General features: G+C 39.0%; 1 protein-coding gene across 1 annotated transcript in view; it reads right to left on the reverse strand.

Moving 5' to 3' along the window:
- Window positions 1–404: 404 nt before the first annotated feature.
- The window catches only part of LOC107572191 (talin-1-like), a 48,969-nt gene continuing 30,519 nt past the window's right edge, over window positions 405–18,854 (reverse strand). The window contains exons 28-42 of the mRNA XM_016258610.1: window positions 16,450–16,611; window positions 16,211–16,351; window positions 15,585–15,766; window positions 14,403–14,535; window positions 14,161–14,262; window positions 13,887–14,084; window positions 13,669–13,788; window positions 11,837–11,944; window positions 9,251–9,356; window positions 7,881–8,005; window positions 7,372–7,497; window positions 7,206–7,268; window positions 6,541–6,723; window positions 1,317–1,442; window positions 405–984 (exon numbers count right to left, since the gene is read on the reverse strand). Coding sequence (XP_016114096.1) covers window positions 850–984; window positions 1,317–1,442; window positions 6,541–6,723; window positions 7,206–7,268; window positions 7,372–7,497; window positions 7,881–8,005; window positions 9,251–9,356; window positions 11,837–11,944; window positions 13,669–13,788; window positions 13,887–14,084; window positions 14,161–14,262; window positions 14,403–14,535; window positions 15,585–15,766; window positions 16,211–16,351; window positions 16,450–16,611 — 2,010 coding nt within the window. The 3' untranslated portion in view covers window positions 405–849. The remainder of the gene's footprint in view (window positions 985–1,316; window positions 1,443–6,540; window positions 6,724–7,205; window positions 7,269–7,371; window positions 7,498–7,880; window positions 8,006–9,250; window positions 9,357–11,836; window positions 11,945–13,668; window positions 13,789–13,886; window positions 14,085–14,160; window positions 14,263–14,402; window positions 14,536–15,584; window positions 15,767–16,210; window positions 16,352–16,449; window positions 16,612–18,854) is intronic.

The raw sequence follows: 18,854 nt of genomic DNA on the forward strand, positions 1-18,854 counted from the left end.
GTAATGGTGAAAACTTAAACTGTTTATGTATTTGATCTATTAAGTCTTTATAATTTCTTTAAAACAGTTCTTTATAATAACTATTATTTAATTAACACAATCATTTTAATGAACCTGTTACAAATCTTTTAATCTAATATTGTCTGTCCACATCTAAATGGGACTTACATCAGTAAATTACAACAGTAAATTGCTAGAAAAGAACAAAAAAACATTATAAAAACAAAAATGAAAATATGGCTTTTATGCTTTATAAAAGATATACTTTTGATAGAAATGCCAGTAAACCAAGTTGTCACAAATGCAAACTGTGACACTGCAAAAACATTACCCGGAGATACTATTTGTAACATTTCAAAGCTTTATTATTCTTTTCTTTAGAAAATTATATGTTTTCTCTATGAATTGTTTCAACGCAAAGTTAATCATTGCACCGCTGGTCCAAATTGCCACAAAAAATAAGAAAAAGAGGGAAAAAAATCTGTCGACTGTCAGAAGAACAGAAGACAAATTGAGAAAGTCCAAATCTCGTATTGAAAAGCTTACAAACACTGTTTGGCCCCTGCCATGATCACAAACTTTCAAAACACATACTGCTCATCTAATCTATCTAGTACTGAAACAAATATTATAGATCTATTAGAAGAAATTAAAAATGACTTGTATATGCGGCATATTCTCCAAATACAACAAAACAATAAAGCTGGCATGGCAATTCTCAAAAAAGTGACAGAAATAAACAAAACACTTTTAAAATAGACATCCTGATACACAGTTCACTTTTTACTCATTGCATATCATTAATTACTTTTCTCAAACTCAATGTCACTGATTAGTCTCTAATGCGGCTCACTGATCCTGTCCATCCTCTCTGAGCTCTGACGGCAGGAACTTGTACTGTTGCTGTCGGATCATGGCCAGCCTCTTCCTGGCCTCCTCCAGCTCTCTCTCCTTCCTGAGCATCTCCTCCTGAGCAGCGATGATCTGACGGCACACACACATCCAGATGAAAATCCACAATGTTTTTAGAAATCCCACAATGTCAAATTGAATAAATGTGTTAAAAATGTATTGGTTGTTTATAGTCATTAACACTAATAGCATTTAAATAACATTGCATGTGTTAATCAACTATGGCAGGCCAAGTAAAAACAAACTTGACACGAAGCAATATGAAACCGACACTGTAATGTACTGCATGCTTTAATTCACAACCTGAAAAATGTCAGTAGTTGTGCTGGAAATACTCTAATAAAACACAGTTAATATGTATCTAAATGTGCTAGAATTGGACTTGTAAGTGATATTCTCTTTACCTGAGCGATACCGCCTACCATCTTGCTCTTCACCATCACAGCCTGATCATCGTGAGCCTCAAATGCAGCCTTCTGTGCCGCCTTCACCAGGTTATCCGATGCCCTCTTGACAGCATTACCTGCGACCTAACGAAAAAAAAAACAGACATGTCAGAGTACTTTACACAGCATTCAACAAAACCAATAAAACACATTCTGCTCACAAGTACAAATTCTCAGCTTTAAGAAGGTTAAGACATTGAATCTCTTCAAGATTCACCTCATCACACTCACTCTGAAATACAGATACCACAGTAATGCCAAGGTCACAGGGCTGATTCCTAGAGAGCACATATACTGAGAAAACTACAGCCAGAATATTACGTTGGCTAAAAGCATCTACCAAATGAATAAATATAAATGTGTGCTGCTCTTGGTATCCCCAAACAAAAAAAAGAGGCTTTCTGGAAAACCTTTCTGACAATATGAGCTGCAACAAATAGTTTGCCTCATATGAACTACATTTGCAAGAATCAGCAATACTTAAATACAAGCCTAATACTAGACTGACATTTAGCAATTGTTATCTAGCTCTAGTCACAGCTGCTACGGCATCATTCTTTTATGTTCTTGTATTGGTGTTCTGGACTGTATTCTCACATGGCAACCCTGTGGAAATTTTGATTTGTGGCTAGAAGTACAACTATAGTACTTTAGGAAAAACTTTAAATTATGGCTACAAGTACACTACAAATACAACTACATTCATTCGTGGCTACAAGTACCCTACAAATACATCTACTTTAATTTGAGGCTACAACAACACTATAAATACAACTACTTTAATTTGTGGCTACAAGTACCTTACAAATACATCTACTTTAATGTGTGGTTACAAGTACACTACAAATACAACTACTTTAGTTGTATTTGTTAGGTACTTGTAGCCACAAACTTAAGGTATTTGTATTTGTAGTGTATTTGTAGCCACAAAATTACTTTAATTTGTGGCTACAAGTACCTTACAAATACAACTTCTTTCATTTGTGGCTACAGGTACTTTAATGTGAGTACATTACAAATACAACTACAATACTTACATTTTGTGGCTAGAATTACAACTATGTGTACAACTATAATTTGTGGCTACAAGTACACTACAAATATAAATACTAATTTACAGCTAGAAGTACAACTTTTACTCTGTGGCTACAAGTACAACTACAAGTTAAGGCAAACCTGTGGAAACACTGGACTGTCCTTGATTATAACTGCCAATTTATTATGAATGAGTCTTATTAAAAACAGACACAAATACTTATAAACAACATCCACGTTATCAAAAGATGAATCGTGACAGCTATGTGTGAACCCAATGAAGTAGCTTTTAACAAGCAGGGGTTTAAAGTCAACCCCCACATCTGCCTGATCTGAAGTTTGTAGGAAGGCTCTGCATGTCTGGACTCTGGGGATGGCTTTATAAGGAAATGCAGCTGTGGAGAGTGCAGCCTGAACCAAACACATCTCCGGCGCTCCTTTGGCAAACGTTCCAGGGATATTTTTTTTTTGTCTTTTTGATGCCTTTTGAGGCATTGTATACGGCTGAAGGTGTGATTTAAGGTTGAGTGTCAGGAGTCAGCTGATTTATTTCTGTAAGAGGAAGGACTGGCCCGCACTTTATACACAAACTAGCATAGCCAAGAGATTCTGCACTGCTGCCACAGAAGACATTTTACATTACTGTGCAAAGTTCTATTGAAACTATTTGGATTCTGTTCATGTCTTGTTAAGACATTAACATGGAGCGGGTGGGGTTTATGACTTATACTGCAGCCAGTCACCTGGGGGCGATTGAGACGCTTTGGCTTCACTTTTGCGGCACGCTTGTGACCATTTATGACCATTTATTTTACAGAGAAAGGCAGACAGTCACAGAATGTAGAGCGGGTGCAATTCTATAAATAAAAGCGGATGAGCAACACCATTCTGATGATCTGAGAGTGCCACTGACTATATCAGTCAAAATACTGTCATCTGCTGCCCTGATTGTAAAACAAAATGTGATTGGCTGAAGTCAGCACTAAGTTATGACTGGTCAGAGTAATGTGGGCGGTAGCAAAAGAATGGTTGCTATGATTGGGTACATATGAATGATTTTAATTAACATAATATTGAAATAACTATGACTGGATCTTTATTGGTTAATGTTAGTGTTAAAATACCTGGATTCAGTATTTCTCAAATTTCTTTGAATTTGCATTCCTATTTAAAGGAGTGTGTTCAACAGCAAATTAATGTTGCTCACAGCATGTGACAAATTATCCAACCATGTTCAGTGTCTTGCTTTTCAGAACATTGTCATTAATGTCCCAAAGCATAATAAACAGAATTGTACATTGAAATCAATTTGAACTGTAAGTCGATATAATAAATCTCCCAGCAGCCTCCACAGCTGTTATCACAAGCACTCATCAGTGCACATTACACATCAGACAGCTGGACTGTGTAAGACAAGATGATGGAACGGTGTCTATTCCTGCTCCAGCATTACATTCATCTCACTGCTGCAAGACTAAAACACTGCTAAACTAAACATGGACCTTTACCAGAGATTCCTCTAGAAGAGAGTCCACAAAATAGAAAATGGCATCAAATACTGTAGATATGTGTGTCTGAATGTTCATGCAATGATTTGCTCAGAACCAGGTTTTAATATGTGTGAAAATTCAGTATGATGTTTATTGTGACTTAAGATATAATGGTGGTCTAAGGGTTATTAGGTTTTAAATGTAAACCTCAGCCTTTACCCTGTGCAGGACGACAGCTGTCTGACTGGAGGCAGGAGGGGTGTAGTGGGTTTCACGGTGTCACTCAATATTTAAAGGCTTTGTTGAGAGGCAGACACACAACAACTAAGTCATTGTTTATCTGTGTCAGACCACTGCAGTGGCAAATGATGAGAGGAAAGGATGGTTTTAAAACTCTTATATTAGGATGCGGGCCAATCTGACCCATTTTGAGTTTTCTGAAATATTGGATAACGTCTAGGTTACTTGTGTAACCCCCGTTCCCTGAAGGAGGGAACGGAGACGTTACGTCAGTCGTGACTGACGAATTGGGATCTTGCCCGAAAGCCTAATCACCTTCGAGTGTTAAAGCCAATGACAGTTGGCGTGCGTGTTTCGCCACGCGCACCCCGCCCCGCAAACGCACATCAGTTTTTCGCTGAGGAGCCGAGACTACGTGCCCCGGCCGTACAGCGGTGGTACAGCAACTGTGGCGACGGAACGTAACGTCTCCGTTCTCTCCTTCAGGGAACGTAACCTAGACGTTCCCTTTCAGTCAGTCACATTCTACGTTACGTCAGTCGGAAAACGCCCCTATTGCTGACCCCCTCCAGTGCCCTGCGGAATCCGGCAAGTCCCTCCACACCAGCTGGGGCAGAAGATAGGACAGCGGCTAGGCAGAGGTGTCCGCCACTGCTGTTCCATACAGTGGTACATTGGATAACACTGGGAAAGCATTCCCAGTTGGGATGCTACGGAAGCCACATCCCGCACATAGGAGGTATCACCACCTGATCCCTGAAAGGCGTGGTGGGAACTTTGGGCACATATCCGGGCCGGGGTCTCAGGACAATGTGAGAGTTACCCATTCCGAATTCTAGGCACAAATCGTCGGCCGAGAATGCCTGCAGGTCCCCTACCCTCTGGACCGAGGCCAATGCGGTGAGGAGCGCTGTCTTTAATGACAGAAATTACCCCAGGCAGTTCAGCATCGACTGCACACACTCTACTGAGAGACGTGCTGAGAGGTTGACCGAGTCCAGCTCCATGCCGAGAAAAGAGATCCTCTGCACCGGGGAGAGTTTGCTCTTTTACCAGTTGACCCGAAGCCCCAATCGGCTGAGGTGACTGAGCACCATATCCCTGTGTTTGCACAACTGCACTCGGGACTGGGCCAGTATGAGTGCGCACCCCGCCCCGCAGCACGGGTATAAAAGGAGAGCCAACTGTCAACTGTCATTGGCTTGTTTAGTTAACACTCGAAGGTGATTGGGCTCTCGGGCGAGATCCCAATTCGTCAGTCACGACTGACGTAACGTAGAACGTGACTGACTGAAAGGGAACCTATGATATTCTCCTTAAATAAATAATAATAATAAATATATGAATTTAGTGAATTTTTTCATTTAGGAAATTACAACATTGTGATTATGATGTTTGGGGTCAAATTGATCGACATACTACAAGATTAAAGACAACTGCACAGATTATAATGAAATAAAAAAATAATTCTATATTGTGTAATGTCAGTTTCTTATCTACACTTTGAGGGTATTTATGTTAATGCATTTGGCATACATTTTTATCTGAAGAAACTTGCGCCACAATAAAATATATATATATATATATATATATATATATATTATTTTTTTTAAACACATAGAAACACACAGAAATAAATGCTTTTCCACACTTCTTAGGTTTAAAATATTTTTTAAAATGTACAAAAAACAAAACAAAAACACAATACGGTTTATAATAATCACAGTTACAGTGATAACCAAAATTGTTAAATACAGTTTTAAATGTGTTTTCATGTTCATTTTTTGTGATATGTGAGAAGTGAGTATTAATGTTAGAGGTTTACTGTTTTTATCTGATTCTTTTTTTCATAGACGGATTTTTAGTGAATTGTATTAAATCCAATTAGGATCAATTTGACCTCCGCTATTACGATGATACATGTTTTCAACCTAATACAAGGGGCTTTCAAAACATGTACCTCAAAAACTACTGAATGGAAGTACCCCAAATCTATCAAACACACACACACACACACACACACACACACACACGCGCACATGCACACACGCATGCACATACGCGCACACACACACACAGGTTTACATTTGTGAAAAGTGGGGACATCCCATAGGCGTAATGGTTTTTATACTGTACAGACCGTATATTCTATTGCCCTACACCAACCCTACCCCTAAACCTACCCCTCACAGGAGACTTTGTGCTAATTCAGATTTTCAATACACTCCATTCTGTGTGATTTAGAAGCGTTTTGAAAAGTGGGGACATGGGGTAATGTCCTGAAAATTCACCTTCTCCTTGTAATACCTGTCATACCTTTGTCATTATACAAATTTATGTCCTCATTTGTCACAAAAACGCGCACACACACACACACACACACACACACACACACACACGCACACACACACACTGACCTGCAGTCTCTTCATGGTCTGAGAGTCCTGGTCAGCCTTGACCTTACAGGCCACCAGCAGCTGAGCGGTGGATGCTGCCACCTGTTTGGCTGAAGAAATTAGTTTCTCCTCACTGGCGTGACCCTGAACAGCGGAGTTAGCTGCCTCACACAGGTTGTTCGTAGCTGCAGCCACCATACGCGCCTAGAGCCAATGAATTCATGGACAAAATATGTTGAACATCCACCTCCTCAAAAACTACTTTATGCATGTATGTGCAGGTATCTGAAACATCCGCATCTAAATCTATCAGAAGAAACTGAGAAAGTTAAAGTGCTAGTTCACCCAAAAATTATCATTCTGTCATCATTTACTCTCCCTCATGTGGTTTCAAACCTGTTCGACTGACTTTGTTATGCACAACACAATAGAAAGTATTCTGAAAACGTCTCAGAGTTCTCTTGTCCACACAGTGAAAGTCAATAGAGACCAAAAGATGTTTTGGACTTCACTGACTTTGGACAAAAATAACTGAAACATTCTTTAAAACATCTTCATTTGTGTTTATAATGATACGAGGGTATGATATGACAGCAAATGATGACAGAATTGTCATTTCTGGGTGAAAGCTCAAGAAATCAGCACTTCCAGCACCACTTGTGACAGTGACTTTGAAACAGACGTACAGCAGAAATGAGACCCTGTGACCACTGTCCATCATCCACAGCGTTTGCTGGGATCGCCCCGACCTGACAGAGAGAGAGAAATGCATTACTGACCGAGCAAAGCTGAACAAAGTACAGGATTTCCAGGCATTCTGGATGAAGCATGTTCATCGAGGCACGTTCATACCTTCCCTTGAGCCACCAGCTCTCTCTGAGCGGCAGATGCAGCTTTGACCAGAGCGCTGGTGGCTGCAGCGATGGATTTGGCTGCTTCCAGAATCTGTTCCTCGAAGTTTAGACTCTCATCGGCTTCCTGTTAAACAGAACAGAGCAAACATTAATTTCCATCACTGTCTGAACACTGTGACTGATCCTTAAGGTTTTTCACATGCATATGAACACATCACAATGGTTTTTCATTCCAGTATAGATGATGAGGATGATGATGGAGGTCAATTCATGCTGCAATCATATTTCATGTGATTTGTGTTACCTTAAATCCAAATCCAAACTGGGCAATGCAAACAGGAATAGTTACACAAATGTCACATAATAATCAGGAACATCCGCTTCAGAATATATGAGCACTGAGTGGGATTTTCCAAGTTAAATGTAAAATGTCAGGCAGTGTAGTGTGTCAGTTAAGCTGCTGGTGCGTGTGCGAGTCCTGAGGGATGTGGGTAAATGTTTCCTCACCTTGGGTTTGGCTCGGGGTTTGAGCTGCTCTAGTTTCTTAGCGGCAGCTTCAATGGCAGCTGCGGCTCCCAGCAGCTCATTTTCGGCGATGACAGTCGGGTCCTCAGGGTCCACCCACTCTGTACCTAAAGAAAGCATCATAACCAATCAAACTCGTGTGTGGGATTCTGCCATGTACCTGTAATAAAATGCTATATCTCGGCCTTCCTCCACCTCCTTGTATTCTTCCTCTGATTTGAGCACATTCTGCATTGTTTGGATTTGGATTTTTTTGATTATCTGTGGTTCTTTTTATAAATCCTGAGGTTCTGACTGGTGTGTGAACAATTTGCTTATTTAAGGAAAATATTCAAAAAACAACAACAACAACAAAAAATTATTGTTCTGAATTGTTAGTATTAGATAGATCGGGGTCAGTAAGATTATTAGTTTTTGAAAGAAGTCTCTTCTGCTCACAAGGCTGCATTTATTTGACCAAAAACAGTAATTTTGTGAAATGGTTTTACAATTTAAAATAGCTGGTTTTTATTATACTATATTTTTAAATGTAATTTATTGCTGAATTTTCAGCATCATTACTCCAGTCGTCAATGTCACATGATCTTCAGAAATCATTCTAATATGCTGATTTGCTGCTCAAGAAACATTTCTGATTATTATCAATGTTGAAAACAGCTGTGCTGCCCAATATTTTCTTGTTGAAACGGTGATACATTGTATTTATCAGGATTCTTTAATAGAAAGTTGAAAAGAACAACATTTATTTGAAATAGCAATCTTACATTATACACATTTTTACTGTCACTTTTGATCAATGCATCCTTGCTGAATAAAAGTATACATTTCTTTAAAAAAACTAAAATCACACTGACTCCAAACTTTTGAATGATAGTTTATATTCATAAAGGAACATAATTTCTTATGTGCAATAAAAATGAACAACAGAAAGTCTAAGTATCTTATCATATTAAATATGTTATTTTACTCTTATAAATAATAGATACCTAGACTTTTTTTGTGTGAATTGGCATCTACAGTATAAATCATCCTTTTTCTTTAAATCCTCACAGACCCCCACAGAAATTCTCCTGGTCTCTCATCATGTGTTAAATCAGGGTCTGGGTATTATCACCCCGAGCTCTCAGATCACTTTCAGTAGATTATCCTGATAAATCCTGCTTGGATTCCCTGCTCATGATGCAGAACTGGAAGCGGATACTTGACCTGAGCTGATGGAGAGGACAAGAGGGCAAGAAGTACGAGAGGAGCCCTAGATCTAGAGCCCTGCAGCTAGAAGATAATCCACTGAATCTGGGATGGTGAGTGTAGAGTGTGTGTACTGAGAAACATGACACAGGTCGCTGTCGTACCTTTCATGGCCTCCGCAGCCTGTATGAGCTCCGTCACTGAACCGGCCACACGTTTGGAGAAGTGTGCCAGCTGCTGTTTAAGGTCATGACTTGGTTTCTGAATGATCTGTGGATAGAGACCGCATGACTTCAAACACATGAAAGCATTAAAACATCCTAAATGAGAGATTGTTAAATCAATCGGACACTGATGGCATCTTCAACTCCTCACAGACAGCTCATTGCTGTTAGACACTCATGCGGTCAACTAGAAGACACTAATCTCGGGCGTGTGTGTGTGTGTGTGTCCTCGGCGTGTCCTCCAGGGTGGTGCTGGTGACAGTGGAACAGGTGCATGGCATTAGCAGAGCTGTTCGTTTGAGACAGACGGCTAAGAAAAGACTTGGCCATAAGCAGGAATGCTGGGAATGACACAGACAATACCAGAAACACACCCACAGACAAACATATGCTGTCTGTCTATATAAACCCTACAGAAGCACAAATAACTCTTCAGAGTTCCCATGTTCTGATCAACGGATTTCACTAACTGTTCCAGTCGTTCATGATTTTTGTTTTGAGACTGTGGTGCCTTTCTCTTTAAAGGGGTCATATGATGTTGCTAAAAAGAACATTATGTTGTGTATTTGGTGTAATGAAATGTGTTTATGCGGTTTAAGGTTAAAAAAAACATTATTTTCCACATACTGTACATTATTGTTTCTCCTCTATGCCCCGCCTTTCTGAAACACGTAGATTTTTACAAAGCTCATCGGTCTGAAAAGCGAGGTGTGCTGTGATTGGCCAGCAATCCAGTGCGTTGTGATTGGCCGAATACCTCAAGCGTGTGACGGAAATGTTACACCCCTATCATACTGTGATGCCCTGTCCGGACGAAGCGTAACATAAAATGTCTGCATTTGTGATCGGAGAAATGACAAACAACAAGCCCTTCTCTACACTGCTCAAAACTCAAAAAAAAAAAAAGCTTTGAGCTGAAAGCGTTTGAATCATCAGTGGCAAATTCTTTAAAGGAGTCATATGATGCGATTTCAATTTTTACTTTCTCTTTGGAGTGTTACAAGCTGTACGTGAATAGATAAGATCCCTGAAGTTGCAAAGACTAAAGTCTCAAATCCAAAGAGATATTCTTTATAAACGTTAAGACTCAGGATGTTGGCACAGTCTAATAATCGTGACTATGGGAACCCTGTCTCTTTCTGAATATTACACAAAACTGACAATCCATACTGATTTGGCCTCCTCCCAAAACCTTAAACTCACATGATTAGTGCGCGCACACACACACACACACACACACACACACACGCGCGCGCGCACACACAAACGCAGCACAATCCAAAGGAAAATACTCATACATGAACACTGAAGTCTAAAATATGGCAAATGGCAAAATGTTAAATGCTTCTGCAAACCATTCACATTTCATTCAGTATTTCTGAAACCTTTGACAAATGAACCTGTAACAAAGCATTTTTACTAATGAAGATGCTATTAATATTTTATATTTAAAAGGTCTTATAATGCATACGAATGTCACCATGAAAATGACCATGATAATGAAATCACACAAGTTACTACATTCATATATTTTACCAGTGATTCTCAAGTGGATTTACTTCAAGAAAACAGACATAAAGTGTGCAACTACTGATCTTCAAAAATAACAATTTATCAGGATTTGTGTTAAATTTCTGTTTCCTCAATCGTATGGTTGCAGATTTTTTCTTTTTGTGTGTGTGTGTGTGTGTGTGTGTGTGTAATGGCCCCCTATAGGCAGAATTTCACAAAATATGGTGTACATGTCAAAATGTCCAGTAGTATACAAAGTTTTGTTGGCTGGTGGATTTTAGAAGATTTGTCACTAAGACAAACTGTCTAACATCTGTAAAATGATCTGGCAAATCTGAATTCTGTTAAACATTTTTTTTTGTCACGGGAGTCTATAGATGATGCATGACAAAATTCACATGAAACATTTAAAAAGGAAGTTTCAAAATCATAAGTCAAAGTCAAAATGGCAACAAAAAAAAAAGTAAAAAAAAGACTGAAATGGAAATAAATATAGATCTGCAACCCACCAGTTGAGAAGCACTGCAGCACACACGATATTGTGTAATTATGTGTCATGTTAAGAGGTTGTGCAATTCAGCACACACATTCACATGCACAATCAGTCACCTTTAACTCACCGGCTATCGGCGAACCCACCCACACACAGAGAAAACAGAAAATAAATGAAGGAAAGCACTGAAATGCATTTCTCAGACCTGCATAGTAATGATCTGAGCATTACTTTGTTAAATCCTCAAAATCCCTTATGTACTTTTACCAATAAAAATACTACATCTAATGTTTTATCATATTTTAACAACCCTTTAATACATTTTAGACAAATATTTCAGTCACTGACCCATTGAGCGACAAACATACTGTGAGTTTGTGAAATATGTGATATTTCAGTGTGCCCCTAAGATCACAGGACCAAAGGCACAGCTTTTCACACAGCTTTAACTCGAATGACCCCCTAAAGGAGCTCTAAAGGAATGTGTGTGTGTGTAACCGGGTGGCCTGGTGGACACTCACCACTAACACATGCTCCAGCAGGCCCAGGTATCCTGTGGCACACTCCGAGCCGAAGCGCAGCGCTCGAGCCTGAACGTCTCGCTTCACCTCCGGGTGGAACGCCGCTTGCTGAACACCATAGCAGAAAAATGAGTTTCACTTTAGCTTAACAGAAACACACATACACTAGAAGTCAAAGTCTGAGCACTCATTCTACATTACTGTTATTTAAAAACATGGACAATAGTAAAGTCACTAAACTCAAATGATATGGAAATTATTTGTATTTTTAGATTCCTTTCTAAATTCCAAAACTCCATCCACACTCTGTACTGGACATTCTTTCTACTAGTTTCTCTTTTTAGATGACAAGCAACTATTTGTTGAATTTAAGTTGCATGTAGTATAACATAAGCTTTGAAAATAAACATATTAAATTGTTTTACTTTAAAGGGGTCCTATTATGCTCTTTTACAAAGTCTTGATTTTGTTTTGGGGGTGTACTAGAACATGCTCTCATGCTTGGTGGTTCGAAAAACGCATTATTTTTCACATAATTTACATTATTACAATACTTTTCTCTCGTCTTTTTTTGGCTAAATCACGTTTTAGATACAATGTCAACAAAACGCTTAAAAATAAGTGCATTTACTATGTACAGATAAGTGCAACGGTAATATGTATTATGTTTAATGTTCTTTAATTCTACCATTATAACATGAATCGCAGCGAAACTGTTATACAGTTGAATTTATTCATAACATAGTCTCATAATTGAAGTGTAAATTCTGCAGATTACATCATTGTCCAGTATTGTACTGTCAGCAATTTATAAAAACGTTTTCATAACTGTAACATACACATAATTATTCAGGTGTTATTCATTCGGTTTAATTATTCTGAAAGAGCTGCATTTTGTTTAATGAAGTTTAATTTGGAATAAATTAACTATAAATTTAAGTGTTACAAAATTGCATTTTAAAGGATTAACCCTTATGAAGTTGAGGTGACAGTGCATATGTGACCCTGGAGCACAAAAGCAGAGTTAAGTCGTTGGGGTATATTTGTAGCAATAGCCAAAAATACATTGTATGGGTCAAAATGATCCATTTTATGAAGATATTAAGTAAAGATCATGTTCCATGAATATATTTTGTAAATTTCCTACTGTAAATATATCTAAACTTAATTTTTGAGAACTTAATTTGGACAACTTTAAAGATGATTTTCTCAATATTTAGATTTTTTGCACCCTCAGATTCAAAATTCTCAAATAGTTGTATCTCGGCCAAATATTGTCCTATCCTAACAAACCATACATCAATGGAAAGCTTATTTAGTCAGCTTTCAGATGATGCATAAATCTCAATTTCTTACACACACACACTCACACTCACGTATGCATGCACACACGTACACACTCAGTCACACTCATAGACACACACACACGCACGCACGCTCACACACACTCAGTCACACTCATACACACACACACACGCACGCACGCACGCTCACGCTCACACACACACACACTCAGTCACACTCATACACACACACGCGCTCACGCTCACACACACACACACAGTCACACTTATACACACACTCACACTCATAGTCACACTCATTCACTCACACACACACACACACACACACACACACCTTAAACTTAAAAATAAAAAATCTTACCAACCCCAAACTTTTGATTTGATAATGTTCCTTTACTATGAATACAAACATTTCTCAATAAGACCAGTAACATGCAGTAACAGTAAATGGAGTCCGTTTCATGTGAATTGTAATATTATGTGGAAAAGCCACAAATCTACAGAAAAGAGAGCCGTATGTCAAGATACCTCGTCATTCTCAGCAGTCATGGCTGCACATCTGGCCTCTGACGCCAGGTCACCGAACTCTGTGGTCAGCTGATTGGCCAAACCGCCCAGCTCATCAGGGTTAGTGTTGGATTTGGTAACCTGGCAACACAGCATTTCAAAAACACACCGTCTACTGTGAGAATGAGCACTACAGCAGATCTCGGACAGATGTGATCAAAACTACCATCATGACCAGCTGCTGTGTTTGGCTGGTGCCGTCTCACCTTGTGGTTTCCTCCAGCCTCTTTGGCTGTGTAGAGCATCTGTAGGGCAGACTCAGCCAGAGTCTTGGTTTGATCCAGTACGCTCATCTGCTGCTGGCTGTTCAGGATCTTAGATGCTGTACCAATGGCAGCCATGATGAGCGGCTCAAAGTAACTGACCATCTGAGACACCTGTGAGATGACGGCATACATTTAGCTCCCAATAAACACTGAGACCCGCTGAAACAGGTTTAGAAATGATTGAGACCTTGTGACCGAGCTGAGAGGCGTCGGAGCGGGCCGCGATGGCCACCGGTTCAATCAGGTTACTGATCTCATGCACAGACGCCGCCATCTGCTCGTGAAGAGCCTGCAACACAACACAATATTACAATAGCACTCTATTAGATTCAGAACAATGATAACCATCGTTAGCCGGCCCACATGAAATCTGCGCCCTCAGCTTTAAAGATATTGCTGTAGTTCATCATGACCGCTGTAAAGCTTCACCTCATGGGAGATGTCGTCTCTAGGCGTGAGTTGCTGGCTGATGGCTGCCAGAGACGCCTTGTCCACCTCACGGATGCAGTTATTAAGAGCCTCAATGGCGTCATCACACTCCCTCTGACCTGGAGCCTTCTCCCTGAAAACATTTACATGAGAGCATATGAATATGATACGTGGAAATTCACAACTGCATCATATCTCACAACATTGATACTGGTATTGAACTGAACTGACTTGAGTTGAATAACAACACTGCTGACTCTGTCGAACTGCTTATAGCTGAACTTTCCATTTCAAATTGATCTGACACTATTGTCAAAATAACAACACTACTGTCTTTCAGAGCTGCTTTACAGCAGAATCTGAACTGCCTCCATAGTTGAGTTTCCATAATTGATTCTGCTATATCTCTGCTTTGACACAATCTGTAGTGCATAAAGTGCTATAGAAATAAAGGTGACTTCACAACAGGGTCAGAAATGAACTTTTCCTGAGGCTTTTTTTCTACCTTATTAGACCTTAAAAAAACAACACATGTACATTTAATAAGCAAAACATTTAAATGTAATCAATGAATTCAATCAATCAGAATACTGTAGTCTGTTGTCAACAACATTTCATCAGCATCAACAACAGCCATCTTTCATTGCCAAGGTGGAACAGAAGCTGCATCCCACATGATATACACGTATTTACACAACAACTGCCTAATGATATGAGATTCATGTAATTTTAAATAGCCTACATTTTAATAATGAGTATTAATACTGATTAACGCGTTTGTGTGTTGAGAAAAGGCACGTCATATTCTTGTAGGCTACACAGACGAAACATGCTGAGAACCGTTTATTAATAAGTTCTTATGTATTCGAAAATCAAGACTTCACATTAGTTATATTAGTGGCCTGAGGAACAAAATTCATTTGATTCAAACTGGGAATAAACTGTATGGAAGAATGCGAGCAAAGGATGTTCCCATCACTGAAGTGGTAATCGTTTAGTTCAATTGTTCAGGCGCATTTTGTCCTCTGTACCTTGAATTTGGGGGACTTTTTTTGTTCATTTTGGTGCCATTTATCCTATAACCACCTGCTAAGGGTTTCACAGACATGGCAGACTTTACCTATAGGCTTAAGTCTTGTTATTAGATGACTGTTGAATAAGAGATATAAATCCTGTGAATACCTCATGTTGGTGATGAGTTTCTTGATGGAGTCGGACACTGTTCTGGAGTGTTCAGCAAGCACAGACCATTTGGGCGGGTCTTTGGGGTTGACAGCCAGTGTGCGGGCTGTCTGGATCAGGCCTGTAGAGCTCTCCAGCATGGTCTTAGCGGCCGTTACGATGGGCTCCATCGCTGCCAGACCCTGCGATCAGACACAACAGAACTTGCAACTTCCAGCATGGTCCAAACAGGGTTTTCTATTTCGGCCTGGAGTCTGGTTCCCACTCCTGAGCCCTGTATGTCCCTGACAATTTTACACTATTCTATTCAATTTGTATAGAGTCAGAAATCATTTTTCTAGTAAATGCACTACTTCTAAAGTTTGAGAGCACAATTAATATTTTTCTCTTTCTCAGCTCTTTTATGAGATTTTGCTCTATACTGTATGAACCGCTTGTATATATGCGGCATGATTTTAAATAGAAAACTGTATGTGTTGTAGACCGTCTTTTGTTTTTGTTTTATATGACTTTTGATAAATTGAATGCATCCTATCTGAATAAAAGCAAAAAAAAAAAAAGAAAATCTTAAAACTTACTGGCCCATACTATTGAACGGTATTATATTCAGTGATATAATGTGGTACCTCTGGACTGATCTGTGCAGGTACGCTAGCAAACTCTGGGTTCGAAGCGAAGGCGGTCAGGTTATCCACAGCCTCGATGAGTGGTCCAGTGGCTTCCTTACACTTCAGTCTATTCTCCTGGTTAAAGGCCCCATCAAGAGCCTGAGGTTACAGCACAAACACAGTTACAGTCACCAATAATACCAAACGCAAATACATAAACACTGCTGACCAGAAACAGACGGAGTCTTCAAACTCACTTTGATGGACTTGACGAGGTTGGCGGTGCTGTTCGCCACCTCTTTGGCACTCTGGACGAACTGTCTCTTAGCAACTGGGTTGGATGTTTTGGAGGAGGCGAGTCGGCAGGCGTTGCACAAGGCCGAAGTATGTTTGGCAACAATTGTGGCAGCAGAGAGGACCTTGAAAGAAGAAGGTGCATAAAACACATAATGTGCATAAATGCATAATGCATATATGCATAAAAAGTTATTTTTCTCAGGTTATTTGTGATGACTTAAAAACTAGGTCAAAATGTTCCTTTAAAAATGCACTTCCTATTTTGAGTTGTGAGTTCAAAGGAAATATCCAGATATGAAATACAATAGTTATTGAAAGCCAATCAGTCACTGGGAGGGCCGATTACACTGCCTCTGCTTGGCCATTTAACAGAAGCATTAATCTGGGCTCCAGACAAACAAATTAATTAAGGAGCCATTGGCTTCTATAAGAAACAAACATTTTTTTTCAGTGCCACAGAATATATGAGTGGCAGAATAAATGTGTTTAAATAAATTTATTTTAACACTTTAACATTTCAATCATACTGTCATGTGTTTATGTCTCATCTTTTCACATCTTTATCAGCATTTTAATCCATCTTGTAGATGTCCTGGGAACTAAGGTTCACTTAACGTGGGAACAAAACTTCTTTTCCAACTTCAGAACTATATTCAGTCACAAAGAATTGATTATTGCACAGAATCTGTGCCAAAATCACGGATTATTTCAGCATCACTTGGGCATTGAATGTAGTTTGGGCTCCACTTCAAAGCATCTTATAAATGCTGTCATAGGTCTTGCACACATCCAGTCTGCTCTTCTTCATTAGTAACACGCAATTTTATATGAGGTGCTGAATTTTATTTTTAGCTTCTTGCATGTAGACAACAGGTAAAGTAAAAATATGAATATGCAATATAGCGCATATATTAAACAAAATGCTCCTCTTCATAGTTATTTTTTTTTAGCTGAGCTTATGGACGCTGAATGGTTATTCTGAGGTAAATGTATTGTTGTGTGGCGTTGTTTACAAGCTTTAATATGAATATGCAATATAGCGCATATATTAAACAAAATGCTCCTCTTCATAGTTATTTTTTTTTAGCTGACTGATGAGCTTATGGACGCTGAATGGTTATTCTGAGGTAAATGTATTGTTGTGTGGCGTTGTTTACAAGCTTTACATGTTTTCCGCAGTTTGAGACACTAAATGAGCAATTACATGAGCCATTTCAATAAGATGTACTGTATCTTATAATATACCTTTTGATGTCCATTCATGTTTATTTCGTACTATATACTGTAGTAAAGAGAAAGATATGATGGGTTCACGTGCTGCTTGAACTGAGGCGCTAAAGCGATCGCTCTGCCACATTAAAGAGTGTCAAAACGGTATTTATTGTTTGAATTTAGTTATGAATTTGGCAGAATTTTAAAGCTGATACTTCGTTTATTAAAAGGTAACAGAGCACAAAGCTTAATGAGATTACTGGATGGCAAATGCGCTACAAATAATATGAAGCTCACGCATTAACAGAACACAACATTTAGACTAAAGACGAAGCCATATCAGTATCGATTATAAACGAGAATTGTTAACAATATTGTTAATATCCACACAGCTGACAGCTTTACCTGTTGTAGTTTGTTCAAGTTGTGCACGAAATAGACTCTGCTTTTCTGCACTTTTACTTCGCACGTCTCCGTCATTTTCGATCTCTCTCATGCTGCTTTTAGCAGGAGTGCCCTCAGCGCTGCTCTTCTGCAGAGATGAGGACTGTTTTTCCTCTAAAACTTTGATGCGCATCATCTGAGCTTATTACGTCAACATAACAAAAGATGTGATCGCAAAACCATCAGGAAAAAAGGCATAACATGCAAATATTTAAATCATAACATGTAATTATGAAAAGTCGTTTTAGGCGCAGTCTGGAGCCCTGATTAAGGTGCGTCCCGTTATCGCATTATTATTTTTGCCAAATTTCAGGCAAAAAAGGACCATTGTCTATTGGCCCAAAAGTCACTTTCAGACCAAGCAGATTTCTACTGGTCAGCACAGTGGATCCATGTAAACAACTTGAGCATTGTTCACCCTCACACAAAATTCACAATTGTGTAGATACTTTTTACCAGATCACCAGACAACTGTAAATGCAAACGCACCTTTAGTTCTTCCTTGTGTTCCAAATCTCCAAATCAATAAATAATATATTTTTTACATATTGTGTAAAAAGTTGCATCAGCTATTGAAAAATCCCTATCAGTTAGATAACTAATAATAACGCACTATTAATGCCTATTTTTCTAAACCCTTTCTAAAGTAAACCAGATTTTAGGTCTGTGTTTGTCCATTCCAGACTGCTTGCTTGTATCTAGGAAGGAG

Source organism: Sinocyclocheilus grahami, unplaced genomic scaffold (assembly GCF_001515645.1).
Source record: "Sinocyclocheilus grahami isolate Dianchi unplaced genomic scaffold, SAMN03320097.WGS_v1.1 scaffold1715.1, whole genome shotgun sequence".
Taxonomy (NCBI): Eukaryota; Metazoa; Chordata; class Actinopteri; order Cypriniformes; family Cyprinidae; genus Sinocyclocheilus; species Sinocyclocheilus grahami.